The sequence below is a fragment of the Eulemur rufifrons genome, chromosome 2, assembly GCF_041146395.1.
Source record: "Eulemur rufifrons isolate Redbay chromosome 2, OSU_ERuf_1, whole genome shotgun sequence".
In the NCBI taxonomy this organism is placed as follows: Eukaryota; Metazoa; Chordata; class Mammalia; order Primates; family Lemuridae; genus Eulemur; species Eulemur rufifrons.
Window position 1 is genome coordinate 77,459,530 of NC_090984.1, and position 14,194 is coordinate 77,473,723.

Here is a 14,194-nt window from a genome sequence, read left to right on the forward strand (position 1 = left end):
ACTCTGTCTCAAAAAAAAAAAAAAAAAAAAAAAAAGAACTCTATCATAGAGATAGCAACTGTAGGAAGTTGGAGAAGATTTTGCAATAAAGTTTGTATAAAGCAGTTAAGCATTCCCAAAGCAGTTATAATGGAAGATGGGAATTAAAGGTAGATGGGGATGGGAGAGAGACACAGATCATGCAAGGCCCATTCTAAGCTATACTAACAAATTTTTGTTTTTCCCTGAAGGTAGTTGGAAGCCACTAAATGATATTAAGTAGCAAAGTGACAAGACTAATCTTACAATTTAGAAACTACATTCTGGCAGTTGTAAGAAAATTAAAGACAGAGGGTTTGAGACATAAGATAGAAGGCAGGGAAACTACTAAAGTCTGGTGAAGTTATAAGGATCTGAACTATGACAGGTAGATTCTGAGGAGTATTTAAAATACAGTCTCTAATTTATCTCGTTCAACTCATTTGATATGGACTGTCTGCTATAATTCAATGATCACTACCCTGGCCACAATACTTGTCAGTTTTTAGTTTTTACTCAAAAATATTTGAAAACTTCTCTTAATCATTAGGAGCAACTGGTAGTGAACCATCCCCTTCCACCACCACCACAATTTAAAAAATTATGTAGCTAGACAAAATGTATGAAATAACTGTCTTCATATGTTGGACAACAAGCAGTGCAAGACTGTGAACCTAGAGAAAAGAAACAAATGAGGTGACCCCTACAATCATCCAGAGTTCTTCCTAGAGGCACTTTGTAGACACAGCAATCCTGCTAAGCTTAGCAGACAATTATCAGAAATCAGGGATATTGATACTGCTGGAAGTTGCAAGGCTGACTACTGGACAGAAGGAAGCTACACAGAGAAAAAGATACAGAAATCTGCATATGGTTCCTTTGAGTCTTTTGCCAAACACTAAGCTGTGCACAGAGTGAACCTACAAAGCTGCACAAGGAACAACTACTAGAGAAAAAATAATTATCAAGCAGCAGTGTGCTGAAAAACTACTAGAAGTCACCCAAGTCTAGGAGGTATTCTTGTTTTGATCTGCAGGTGGAGAGACCTTACTGAAAATCTTTTTTGTTGCTGAATGTATTCCTTCATATGGATGTACTATTATTTGTTTATCCACTCATTTCTTGAACATTTGGGTTGTGTCTAGTTTTGGGGTATTACCAAACAAAGCTGCTATGAATCTTTCGTATCTCAAAACAAGTATACTGAGTGAAAGAAACCAGACCAAGAAAGAGTGTATACGGTGATTCCATTTATATAAAACTTTAGAAAATGCAGATAATTCTACACTAACAGAAAGATCAGTGGTTGCTTAGGTGAGGGAGGAAGGGAGGGAAGAAGAAATTACAAGGGGTAAGAAGAAGCTTGAGGGTGATGGACATACTTGATCATAGTGATGGCTTCAAGGGGGTATACACATGTCAAAACTTACCAAACTATACACATTAAGTATGTTACATATATTGTATGTTCACTATACCTCAATAAAATTATCTTTAAAAATACACTGCAACTCAGCTGTCAGATTTTGAGGGGAGTGGAAAAGAAGCAGAATGGAAATCTCAGTTAAAGGCCTCAGTGAGGTTTGTAAATTATCCAAGTATGCAAGGAATCTGTGCTTCCTCCATCTTGCTGAGCCTTGGCAGAGTTTAATAAGCCATCTCACTACCATTCTCCAGAAATGGTGTCAACCACCATATCATGTCTATTTTAGGGAAGAGAATGACCTAATCAGTATAAAATGAACTCCATGTCTTGTGAGAGATTGTCAATTAAACATATAATCCATATTTACACACATTTTAAAAGGGTTTCTACTTGCAGGATAGGTTTAATATTGAGTGTGAACTTTTTGCATGTGTGTGAATTCCAACACACTAGTTTATTTACTCTCTCAGAGCCTCATCTATAAAATTCCATAAAAAATAAGAAAAACTAGGAAACTAAAAAGAGCAGGCTTTGCTAGAGTTATTAATTATTCTTTTGGGGGGCAGAGCCATCTTTCTTCCCCCTCTGCTCCTAGAGACATCATTTCTTCCCATTCTCCATCAGCAGCCATTACCTTGATTAAGTCAAGCTTCTCTCCCAGCCTCCATCCCTCTATCACTAGAATCCTTGAAAGCAGTCCACGAGGAAGGTCCCTACCCCAGCCTTAGCTGACCATCAAGTTGGTGAAGAAGCCATTCAACCTCCCCCAAGCTCAGTCTGTGACTGAAACACACTGAACTACCAGGCTGGCCTCAAACTCTGCACATCAGCCCTCATGTATTCCGGAGGTTGGGCCTCACTTTCCAGACACTCATTTGTTGAATGGCTGGATGGGGGAAATAACAGCATCTCATTTGTACTTGGAGGTAGAGGTAGTTTTCCAGCGTAGCCTGGGTTCTCCAGACGTAGACGCATGTGGGGCTTTGATTCTTTAAGGGAGGATACAAAAGCTAGGGTCTAAGGAACAGAAATAGTGGTTGAGCCCACAAACTAACATTAAACACTCCTAACTTCAGTTTCCAGCACCATCACTTGCTGTGTGGGGCTGTATCTCCCAAACTCAATTTCTTCAACTCTACAATGAGGCTAAAGCTATCTATTTTTTTTAAATAATGTTAACTTCCATGTAAATTACAGTCTATTGGTCAATCATCACCTTGAACACTAAAGCTGGCATTTAACACACTAATTCAACTTTTTCCTAAATATGTACTTAAAATCAAAAGCTTAAATAATTACAATTTACTGAGGAAACAAAGTTTTCTTCTTCTGAGTTAAGAACTTGAGAAGACCTAAACGCAAAGTAAACTCAAGTAAAACCCTAAAATGGTACAAACCTCAAAAAGCCAACGAGGTTTTGCCAATAAAGCTCCGCCTCCGTGCAAACCCTGCCCACTTCCGTCTGCCCCACCCACCCTCAAATACTGAACCCCGCCCCTCTTTGCGAGGTCCCGCCCCCTGCACCTGATCCTGATTCCCATTGGCCAATCTAGAAGCTGTATACACACCCGACACACTCAGGTTTGGCTGGGGCGTCTTTGCGCCTGCGCAGCAGCGCCGTCAGCCGGCTGGAAACGGGGGGCTGGGAGGAGGGGGGCGGAGGTCAGGCCGAATCTTCCTTCGTAATAAGAAGCGACGCGTCCCGCGGTCCTGGCTCGGTGGGTCCGGTCGGATTGGACCTGGGCGCTGGAGCTACTGTGGCTCCCGCCTTGGCGGGTGCGATGGAGGCTGTGCCGAAGCCCAGCACTCATGCCGGAGGAGGCCGAGACAGCCGGCGGTGCTAGTAGATGAGGCGGCGGCGGCGGCGGCGGCGGCGGCGGCAGCCCGGGCTCTCCATGAGCAAGCGGCGGCGGCGGCGACGGGTGCGGTGGCACCGGCGGTTTTCGGTCCCCTGGGAGGTACGAGGAGTCGGCTTCCTGGTGGACGGAGACTGGCCGGTGTGGGAACGCCTTCCATAGCCCGGCCCTCCCGCCCATTTGCCCGCAGTCCTGGACGCTCAGCGGGTTCACTGCCTGGACTGAGGCAGGGGCACCCAGCCGAGTCATCGGCTCGGCTCCGGGTGTGGGCATCTGCCTCTCGTGCGGAGCCAGCCGTGGTGCCGGGCCTCCTGGGCGCGGCCGGCCAGGGGCAAGGTGGGCGTGGCCGGACTGAGGGGGGCTAGAAGAGGGCGCCCACCGCGCGCCCAGCTGGTCCCTGCCTCAAAGCCCCGCGCTGCTTCAAGGGGGAGCGCGTGGCTGTTTTTTCAGAGGAATGTTTCGGGGCGCTGATTCCAGAGGGGACCCTGAGAACCCCTGAGCCCTTAGGGAGTCCGGCATTCAGTGCCCTGGGCAATGATCTGGCCCCCACAGCCAGCTTGGGGTACAGAGTGCCACACTTGGACGTGACCACTTAAGAAAGGCGTCATTTTGCTAAGGAAATAGAGGTCGGGGAGTTTTCCACATTCATTCAAACTGGAGGGCCTGTTGAGGCAGGAAAATGAAGCCAATTTGAATACATCCTCCGGAGCTTCCAATACAGTGCTTAACAACAGTCTTTTGACAATGTGATGAAAACCTAAGACAATTTCAAGTAAAGCTTTTTACAGCCAACTCTCCATCTCCCTCCTCCCATTTTTATTGCAGTCACCAAGTCAATGCCGAAAGGATTGTTACCTCTAGTTTTTCCAGTTCTCCCCTTCCTTCCCTTCTTTTTTCCAGAAAAAGACTAAAGAAGTTAGTTTCATGGCATTTTTATCATTGTCGTTAATTCTGTTAGAATATAGCTGTTGCTTTACACAGCTATATTTAATCTTCACTTGATCATGTCTAAAAGATAATTTGAAGGAAAATACTAGAGATTTATGTTTCCAATGCAATGTTTAGGAATCTGAACTCAGGCTCTTTAAGCAACCTTAAACCTTGCTACAAAGTTCTTTAAAATTCAACAGGAAGAAGTCAAACCATAAAGTTATTTTCATTTTTAGAGTATTTGAATGCCTTACGATTTTTAAAACGAAACGAGTCAGTTAAGAAACTGAGTTCATGTTTTCGTAAACTACAGATTTGCCACACCCTCTTATTCCTAAGTAGTTGACTAGAACCAACATGTTAACAGACTAGATATAAACATCTACACTTCAGACTAAATATAGTGTTGAATATTAAGTTCACTGGTATTGCTTGAAGCTGAAAACGCTGTATGTGGGTGTGTTTAATATTAATATATCGTAGCACTGAATTTTTAATCTTCTTGTATTTGCAGACATTTTGAACTTAATTTCTCACAAATAAAACACATAGATCTGTATTATTATTGAGTGTTGAGTTCATGCTGTGCTTGGGAGGATGTGGCACTTGAAAAGATGGTCAAAATATTAGACACTGATCTCAGTCACTCATTTCTCTGTTCCTATTCCCCAGGTGCTTCCCTTTTTTCATAAAAATACACTTTTCCATAAAAGTAACATATTGGAAAACAATATGATCTTAGTTTAGACATTTGTTTGCCCCAAGTAAAGTGAAGCAATTTTTTCAATACAATTTCAAAAGGTATTCATTCCTTGTTTTTAAAAAATGAGCTTTATATAACATACATACGACATAAGCATGTTTATTAAAATACTGTCAGTGGCTTTAAAAACAAAATGCTTAATTATCCTCAACGTTGGGGAAGGATAGGTGCCAGTTTAAAGAGGGAGGACACTTCAGTTCATTCCCAAAACATGCATGGGGGATAATCAATATATTTGTCAGTTTCTGAATCAGACCTTCATAGCATGGCCTCTGCAGTTAAAAGTTACAGGATATCTAAATTGCATAATTAATAGAACAATTCTAAGTTGCAAATAAAAATCCCAAAGTGATTGGAAATATTAGCTATGCTACTAGTCACTTAAGTGCTCATGGTTAATATTCCCCATATGTTGTCTTTCAAAGCTAGATATCAGAATTAGTCTTAGTCTATAGCAATAGGAGTTGTTACTGCATGGTTTTTCTATACCACAGATGAAATGTGTAGTATAAGTAATATAAAGACCATCAAATAGCTATTATTCTATATCTCAACTAAGGATCCCATTATATTAGTTTCTTATATTAACCTATATTAACAAGTGGAATCACCTATATTAACAAGAAAATGAAGCACAGCTTGTATTATGGAGGGAGGAGGAGGTTTACATTAGGAATATACCTAACCAAACTTTGTATCTTTAAACAGCTTTATTTTCATTTAGGATTTATTTATAGTTTGTATCTTTAAACAGCTTTATATTCATTTAGAATTTTTATTTTTTATATCAGAGATAAAATGTAATATAATTAACATAAAGACCTATCAGATTGCCATTCTGTACCTTAAAAAGAGATTGCAGCTTCTTAAATGGTCTTTCCAGAGACCATTCATAATACCCCCAAAAGTGGCTCATTTAAATTTTTTTTGTTACACTGGGAGGGCTTCTAATCAAATTTAATTTGAATTGTTAGATGGATTTATTTTAATTTAAACATATCTCATGCGTTTAACATACAAAGTCACAAGTTTACATGTTCTATTTTAAACTTTTAAAATGCAGGATGAAGACACTGTTTGAAGAAATCAAAGCATCAATTAAAAATAACTACAACCAAGATCGATCATTTTGGAGGCCTGTTCTTCCCTGGGGAGGTGTATTTACTATCAAAGCTGGCCGCAGAGCAGTATCCTGTACACCACTCTATGTTGAGATAAGACTGAAAAATACCTGCACCATAGATGGATTCTTGATGCTATTATATGTCATTCTTAATGAAAATGAAAACTTCCCCAGGGAACTCTCTCTTCACTTTGGTAGAGAGTTTGTAGACTGTTTTCTTTATTTAATGGACACCTACAGTTTTACAACTGTGAAGCTACTTTGGATTTGGGACAAGATGGAAAAACAGCAATACAAATCTGAAGTTCATAAAGCTTCACTAATAATTGATTTGTTTGGGAATGAGCATGATAATTTTACAAAAAATCTCGAAAATCTCATGTCTACCATTCAAGAGAGTTACTGTTCCAACTGGCGATGCCCAACTCGTGTACAGGAAGATCAGCAGCGCACAATTAACATAAAGTAAGTTGCCCTAAAGTCTTTTGTCACTTTTACTTTTTATAATGAATGTTGCTTTAAATATATATAGTCATGCACCGCATAATGATGTTTGGGTTGACAAAGGACTGCATATATCAGGGTGGTCCCATAAGATTATAGTATGTATATTTACTATACCTTTTCTTTTTTTTTTTTTTTTTTTTGAGACAGAGTCTCACTCTGTTGCCCAGGCTAGAGTGAGTGCCATGGCGTCAGCCTAGCTCACAGCAACCTCAAACTCCTGAGCTCAAGGGATCCTCCTGTCTCAGCCTCCCGAGTAGCTGGGACTACAGGCATGCACCACCATGCCCGGCTAATTTTTTCTATATATATTTTTAGCTGTCCATATAATTTCTTTCTATTTTTAGTAGAGATGGGGTCTCGCTCTTGCTCAGGCTGGTCTCGAACTCCTGAGCTCAAACGATCCGCCCACCTCGGCCTCCCAGAGTGCTAGGATTACAGGCGTGAGCCACCGCGCCCGGCCTACTATACCTTTTCTATGTTTAGATACACGGATACCTACCATTTAGTTACAGTTAACTACAGTATTCACTATTGCAACATGCTGTACAGATTTGTAGCCTAAGAGCAAAGGGCTATACCGTATAGCCTAGGTGTGTAGTAGACTGTACCGTCTACGTTTGTGTAAATACACTCTATGATGTTCACACAACAAAGAAATTGCTGAAGGACACATTCTCAGAATATATCCCTGTTGGGTGATGCATGACTGTGTTGCCAAAGTACTTGTTAAAGTAGAGCCTGTGTAACTACTTATCCATGAACCAGCCACACAAATGTAAGACTCTTCTGCAGGTCCCCTGAAAAAAATATTAGTCTATTACATCCAAACACCTTAGAATTACTTTACAATAAACCTTTTTAGTAGCAAAGTAATAAATTAGTCAATATGCAAAATGTTTTACTCTTGCTTTGAGTTTACTACTATGACTATGTAATTCTTTGTGTTACAAATTTAACCTCTTAAAAGCACTTAATACTGTTTTGGAATGTTTCACTCTTTGAATGGATCTCTGCCAGGAAGGCAAGTTTCACATGAACAAGAAGATTAAAATGTATTTTTTCACATCATAGCCAGGGCATAATTATAGACAGAAACCTCGAACTTGGCATCTCACAGCTGAAGGAGATGTGATGTGAGAAGCTTTTACACTGACTAGGAAAGGTGCTGGGAGCCAGCTGAGTGTTTTTGGCCTTCAGAGAGAAGGCAGACCTCCAAGCTGGTAAATGACAGGGAGGGAGCCCAACTTGGCAAGCCCTAGTGGAGTGCTGGGAAACATTAAAGCCCCCGGGGGACATGAGCTGGAAAAGGGATAATTGCCAGTGGAAGAAAAACAGACCCAAACACATTGTTGTCAGACAAGGTATTTGGCCCTATGATCCAGAAAAACAGCCTAATAGATGTTCCCACTTGGAAATGTACATCACCTACCCTAATTTATTAAACTCACATTTTTTCTGAAATATACTTTGTTTTCTTGTATTACTGATATGATCATGTTGATTTTGAAATCTCTGTCAATGTAAAATTTTCTTACTCTATATCATAATGGTCTAAAAAGTGTTTCAGGCAGGGTGGTGGCTCACGCTTATAATCCTAGCACTTTGGGAGACTGGGGTGGGGAGATCACTTGAGGCCAGGAGTTTTAGAGCAGCCTGAGTAAGAGTGACACCATGTCTCTACAAAAAATAGAAAAATCACCCGGGCATGGTGGTGCATGCCTTTAGTCCTACCTACTAGGGAGGCTGAGGCAGGAGAATCACTTGAGCCCAGGGGTTTGAGGCTGCAGTGAGCTATGATGATGCCATTGCACCCTAGCCTGGGAACAGAGTGAGACCCTGTCTCCAAAAAAATAAAATAAGGTTTTTTTTTAAAGTATTTCAAAAGTTTATCTTGTTTTTTTAAAAACTAGTATGTTTTAATTTGTAAATATTTTGAAACCATAATAAAATATTTATAATTTCATTAATAGTAATATTTTATACTTCTCTCTTTTAATAAAATATTTTTCATCATACTCTATAACTTTTTAAAGCTTTTGCCTACATTTTATGCCTGTATTTAAAACACCCTATGAAGTATGTAGGAAAAATTTTTTTAACAGATCAGGTACCTGAGGCCAAGAATGGTTGTGACTTTCATTTAGTCAGGTAACTAATCGTATTCTTTCCTGAAACTGAGTCCAAGTTTTTCCCACCAGACCAGATTGCCTTTTTTGAATCCTCTCACAAATTTTTTAGATTAATGTAGCTACATCTGCATATTTCAGGATTGTTTACAGAAGAATGTAATGTTTCTTGGAAACTGTCATACATTAATGTTTATTGAGTTCAACTGGTTTCTGTACTACCTGCAAGAAGTACAAAGATAGATGACAGAGGTTGTACTTGGTATACTTCTGCAATCCCCAACTTGGGGCTGCTGTTCCGTGGCCTGTTAGGAACCGGGCCACACAGCAGAAAGTGAGTGGCAGGCAGGCAAGCAAGGGAAGCTTCATTTGTATTTACAGCTGCTCCCCATCACTTGCATCACCTCCTGAGCTCTGCCTCCTATCAGATCAGTGGCAGCATTAGATTTTCATAGGATCACCAACCGTACTGTAAACTACATATGTAAGGGATCTAGGTTGCCTGCTCCTTATGAGAATCTAATGCCTGATGATCTGAGGTGGAGCTGAGGCAGTGATGCTAGTGCTGGGAAGTGGCTACAAATACAGATTATCATTAACAAAGAGATTTGACTGCACAGAGATCATAATAAATCAATTGCTTGCAGACTCATATCAAAACCCTACCAGTGGGTGGTAAGTGACAATGTAATAATAATAGACATAAAGTGCACAACAAATGTAATGCACTTGAACCATCCCGAAACCATCCCCTGCCCCCAGATCTGTGGAAAAATTGTCTTCCATGAAACCAGTCCCTGGTGCCAAAAAGGTTGGGGACCACTGGTATACTTGGTTTTGCTACTAACAGATTGACCTGTAAAATTTGTTATCCTGATAATGTTTTAGCCTGTAAAATATCGAAGCAGTTCTTACATGCAGTTTACAATTATTGTAGTCCTCCCCAAGAAATTCCACATGGAAACTTGATACGACTGGCTGTGGATGAGTTATTCTGTTCCAAGATTGAACTGTGTGAAGAGCGTGGGTAAGTATGTGATAGACATTTACGATGGAAGTATTTCTATGTTGTTTACAAGGAAACCTGGACTGATGTGCTCTTTGAAGTTCATGCTTTATGAAATGGCAATTCAAGTATTTAGGAAGCCTAACACTTTTTTAATCTTATTAACAAACTCAGTTTACTATTTCATCTTATGCTGTATTTTCAAGTAGCACAATATAGAATATGGTACTACAGCTAATTGATGAACAAAAAGCAAATGCCTTTCTTTTTTCCCCCACTGGTGAGTAGGTACAATAAAACCTTGGTTAACTGGAACCCAGCTAATCAGGACCCTCAGTTAACTGGAATTTTTTCTGCATTCCTCATTTAGGAGAAAGAGGTAAATGACAATCAAAAAATTTAACATAGTAAAAAAAAAAAAAAGAGGGGGCAGAACATATTTATCCCAATCTCTTAACAATTTCTGTATCCACATTATTTCACAGTGCGAATTAATATTTAGAAGAGTGATCTTATAGCTAATCACAAAAGAAAGATAAAAACACCTTCAGTTAATTGTACTTAAGTCCAGAAAATGAACTATTATATTTTAGCAACAAATACCTCAAACAGGTGATTTTCTGGTTAACTTAGTTTAGTCAGTAATGTTTGTTAACCAGAATACTGTACCCTGAGCATTCCGGTTAATCGAGATTTTACTGTATAATTGTATTTATTGTATTCTGATCCATATGCTTAATGTCTAATAATACTAAGAAAATGAAATTTGCTTCATGCTCATAGAAAATTCTCAAGGCAAAAGGAAGCAATTAGACTCATTATTCCCCTCTCTGCCATTATTTGAAACCAGTTTAAAAAGAAAAATGTATCTACAAATAACAGCTTATATATCAGTTCAGCAGAATCCCACTTTTATAGGCTTAGGTAGAAATAGCTAGCTTTTCCTGGAGTTTTAAAAGTATCATTTTTAATATAGAGAACACAGCTTGTAAACAAGCTAATAATATAGCCACACCATCACCTATGTCTATGATACATAATTGTAAGAAAATTTAAGTCATAAAGACAGCCCAGAAATATTGAATGGCAGCTTTGACCCAACTATAATAATGCCCATGCCTATTTTCTGTTTTAGATGTGGTGGCTTAAGAGAATTTTCCCAGCGAGTTTTTTGCCATGGGGCACCCCCTTTTGTTGTCTTAAATATGCAGCATTGGAAATCTGAAGATCTGGCATATGTACCCTATTACTTGGATTTATCTGACCACAAGTAGGTGTTTTTTTATTTCTTTATAAAACTACTGAAAATAAATTTTTTATTCTATTATTTTTCATAATTTTATTTTATTTTTTTTACTCCACAATGGCTCAAGAGGTATTTTTATAATTTTAACTAGCCCTTAAGAAGATATTGTTGGAAAAAATCGTAGCTATCTCTAAATTTATGTATTCTGAATAGGACAGAATCTACTAGAGAGAGTCAGTCACTAGCAGTGTGCTTAGTGATTAGGTACTTGGACTATAGAATAGACAGAACTGGGTTCAAATCTTAGCCCTATCTTTTACCAGATATATAACCTTGGGCCAGTAACTTAACCAGTTATCACATGAGTTTTCTTAGATGTAAAACAGAGATGACAGTATCTACTTGGTGCCTTTATTGTGAGGATTTAATAAGATAGCACATGCTAAGTGATAAGGAAGGAATAGTGCCTGACGCATAGTAAGCAGTCAGGAAATAGTGGCTATTATTGGTATTTTAAGTTGAAGAAGTATATAGTAATATACAGGAATCATCATTTAAATATAAAATGCCATCATGTTACTCATTATATAATAAAATCATATGATAAAAAGATTTGCATACAAATCAAGAAATACAGGGTTCTTTTAGCATTTTGCCTTTAAATTTTTTGTGTGTGTGTTTTCTATTTTTTAATAGAACCACACAGGTTATGAGTTAATCTGTTAAAATATGTTTTGTAAAAATTCTTAAAGTATATCATTCTTTCAACATTTTATTCCACATTACCAATTATAGTACATGATTTATACAGATGGGTATCTTTTTCAGGGAATAGAATGCAAACAATCTCAATTATTTTATTCCTTAGTTAAGAATTTAAGCAATGTTCATCTTTTAAAAAATTTTCTGCTACACTTTGTTATTTAATTTGCAGGTATTTGTTGGAAGGTGCCACATTATTTAACAAAGAAGAACATCATTATTCTGCGGCTTTCCAGATTGATGGACATTGGATGCACTATGATGGCCTCAGAAATGTGAATTTAATTTTGTTAAATAAACCCCCAGAGTTTCTCCTCTTGTCATCATTGGTTTATATTCGAGCAACAGAGAAATAAATATAGACTGATGCTAAATTAAATTGTTTTCCCTCCTGCCCATGCTCCCCAGATGAAGGGCTTTATTTTGTGTATACTTGGTATCCAAGGAAATAGTTCAACTATAATAGTTTCAGAGGTGTATTTTCCAGTGTTTAGCCCCAGGTAAATCTTTTATATAGAGTATCTATGCAAAAATGTTTATATTTCTTTTTTGTATTTCCTAGGTTATTTTTATACAAGCATATTTTATGTTGAAATAAAATATATCTATGGCCTTTGTATTTTTTATTTATATATACCTCAGAGATTTTTACAATTCTGTCTTTGAGTACAAGAAAATACTTTCTCATCAGAATTCTAAATTTTTCTTTTTAGATCCAAGTAAAACCTGGATAAAAGTCAGTATTGCAGTTTATATATAATAGTTAAAAATGTATTTCTTTGCCCTACCTCACTATAATCCAAAGTGCACTATTGGATCTAGTATGGATTTGATTGTACAACTTATGGATGGCTTAGTTTACTTTACCTGTCAATTTGCTGAATTTTCCTGTGGCAATTTTTAAAAATATTTATGTGAGAAAATTTTCTGAGCTTAACCTATTTCTTTATAATGGCAAATTATCTAATACTTTAACCACTTGCTAAAGTATTATAAGCCTGCCAAAGGATTTTAAATGTTAACTAAGCTTCCAAGTTGAATTAAAGTTATTTTTACAAACAAATTGTATAACTGTCCTGAGCTTATCTCATAATGAAATGTAATTGAAATGCTCTAATAAAAATGTATTTTGCACATAAGACAACTATAAAAAATATTAGCAACTGGATGTTTACTAGCATTGGACTAACAATAGAAATGTACTTTAAACATATACTATGTTTAAAATAGATGCCTGGGAATATTTCTTTTCCTAGTGAAGTTTTATATTGGCACAGAGAAAAAAATACTTAAACTTTTGGAGTAACATCTACTGGCTCCCTTGTAAGTAGTAATTGATAGCGTGAGACTTTGACTTGTAATATAAGTCACTAGAATTTTATAGTTATCAGAATATTATATTTCTTTAAAAAGATTGCAATTTAAAGGAAAAAATAAAGAAAGATTCCCAAGGAAAAATACTTTTTGAAATTTATCACCATTTGTTTTAGTGTTTACATTTCAATTAGGTTTGGGGTTGAAATTAAGAGCAGTATATTTGGAGACTTCTACGTGACAACACAGATCACTGCCATATACCAAATTGCCAAGATTTCATTCAATCAGTTAAATCTTACATTGGCATGGTGCCATGTTAAGAAAACTTACCAAAGAATGGATAAATGTGGGTGAAACATTGCTGAGAATTCCTCATTTTAGTAAATACTATGAAAATTCCCTTTTTTTATATAAGATAAAAAATGATTTACAAAAAAAAAATTGCCCCACCGTTTATTTAAATACTTCTCCAAGTATATTTAAATAGGATTTTATTGTAAGCTTTTCTAGGGACACCTTATTGGTTGAATCAAAGTATACAAAAACACAAATATTAGTGTATACATAAATGTCATTAACAAAATTTATTCCTAATGCAGATTTATTTTTTTAGGAATTGCACTTTATTTGGAATATGAGTTTATCATGAAACAATGACTTACCTACCTCACAGGGTTGTTGTGAGGATTAAGATGTTTGTTAAAATCTTGACTACCTTCAACATGCTAATAAAAAACATATTTTTTACCTCTTTCATGTATAGGCAAGGCTTCCAGATTTTCTCTTACTAATAACTTTCAGATTTTTAAAAATTAATTAGACTATGTCATATGACTAATGTATTTAATGTGTAATGGAAATTAAATGTGCCTTCTGTACCCCAGATGGTTAGGGTTTATGGAGAACAGGTGGTTTATTATTATGGTAGTGGGTGCTTGATGGAAAGAAGAAATTATCCCAGCTGACCAAACAGTGAATAGGAAAAGGGTAAAGAATGGGCTAAACTAGATTATATACAGAACGTGAAGGTGAGGGTATGGAAAATCCTTTGTAACCCTAAACATCCTTGGGACAGGGGATGGTGGCAAAAGATATGAGGAAATTATCAATACAT

General features: G+C 37.4%; 1 protein-coding gene across 1 annotated transcript; it reads left to right on the plus strand.

The window, feature by feature from the left end:
* Positions 1–3,102: 3,102 nt before the first annotated feature.
* Positions 3,103–13,837, plus strand: C2H14orf28 (chromosome 2 C14orf28 homolog). The gene is made up of 5 exons (XM_069464587.1): positions 3,103–3,402; positions 6,057–6,581; positions 9,687–9,776; positions 10,891–11,025; positions 11,936–13,837. The coding sequence occupies exons 2-5, from the start codon at positions 6,058–6,060 to the stop codon at positions 12,117–12,119; spliced, it is 933 nt and encodes a 310-aa protein (XP_069320688.1). The 5' UTR covers positions 3,103–3,402; position 6,057; the 3' UTR covers positions 12,120–13,837.
* The last annotated feature ends 357 nt before the right edge of the window (positions 13,838–14,194 follow it).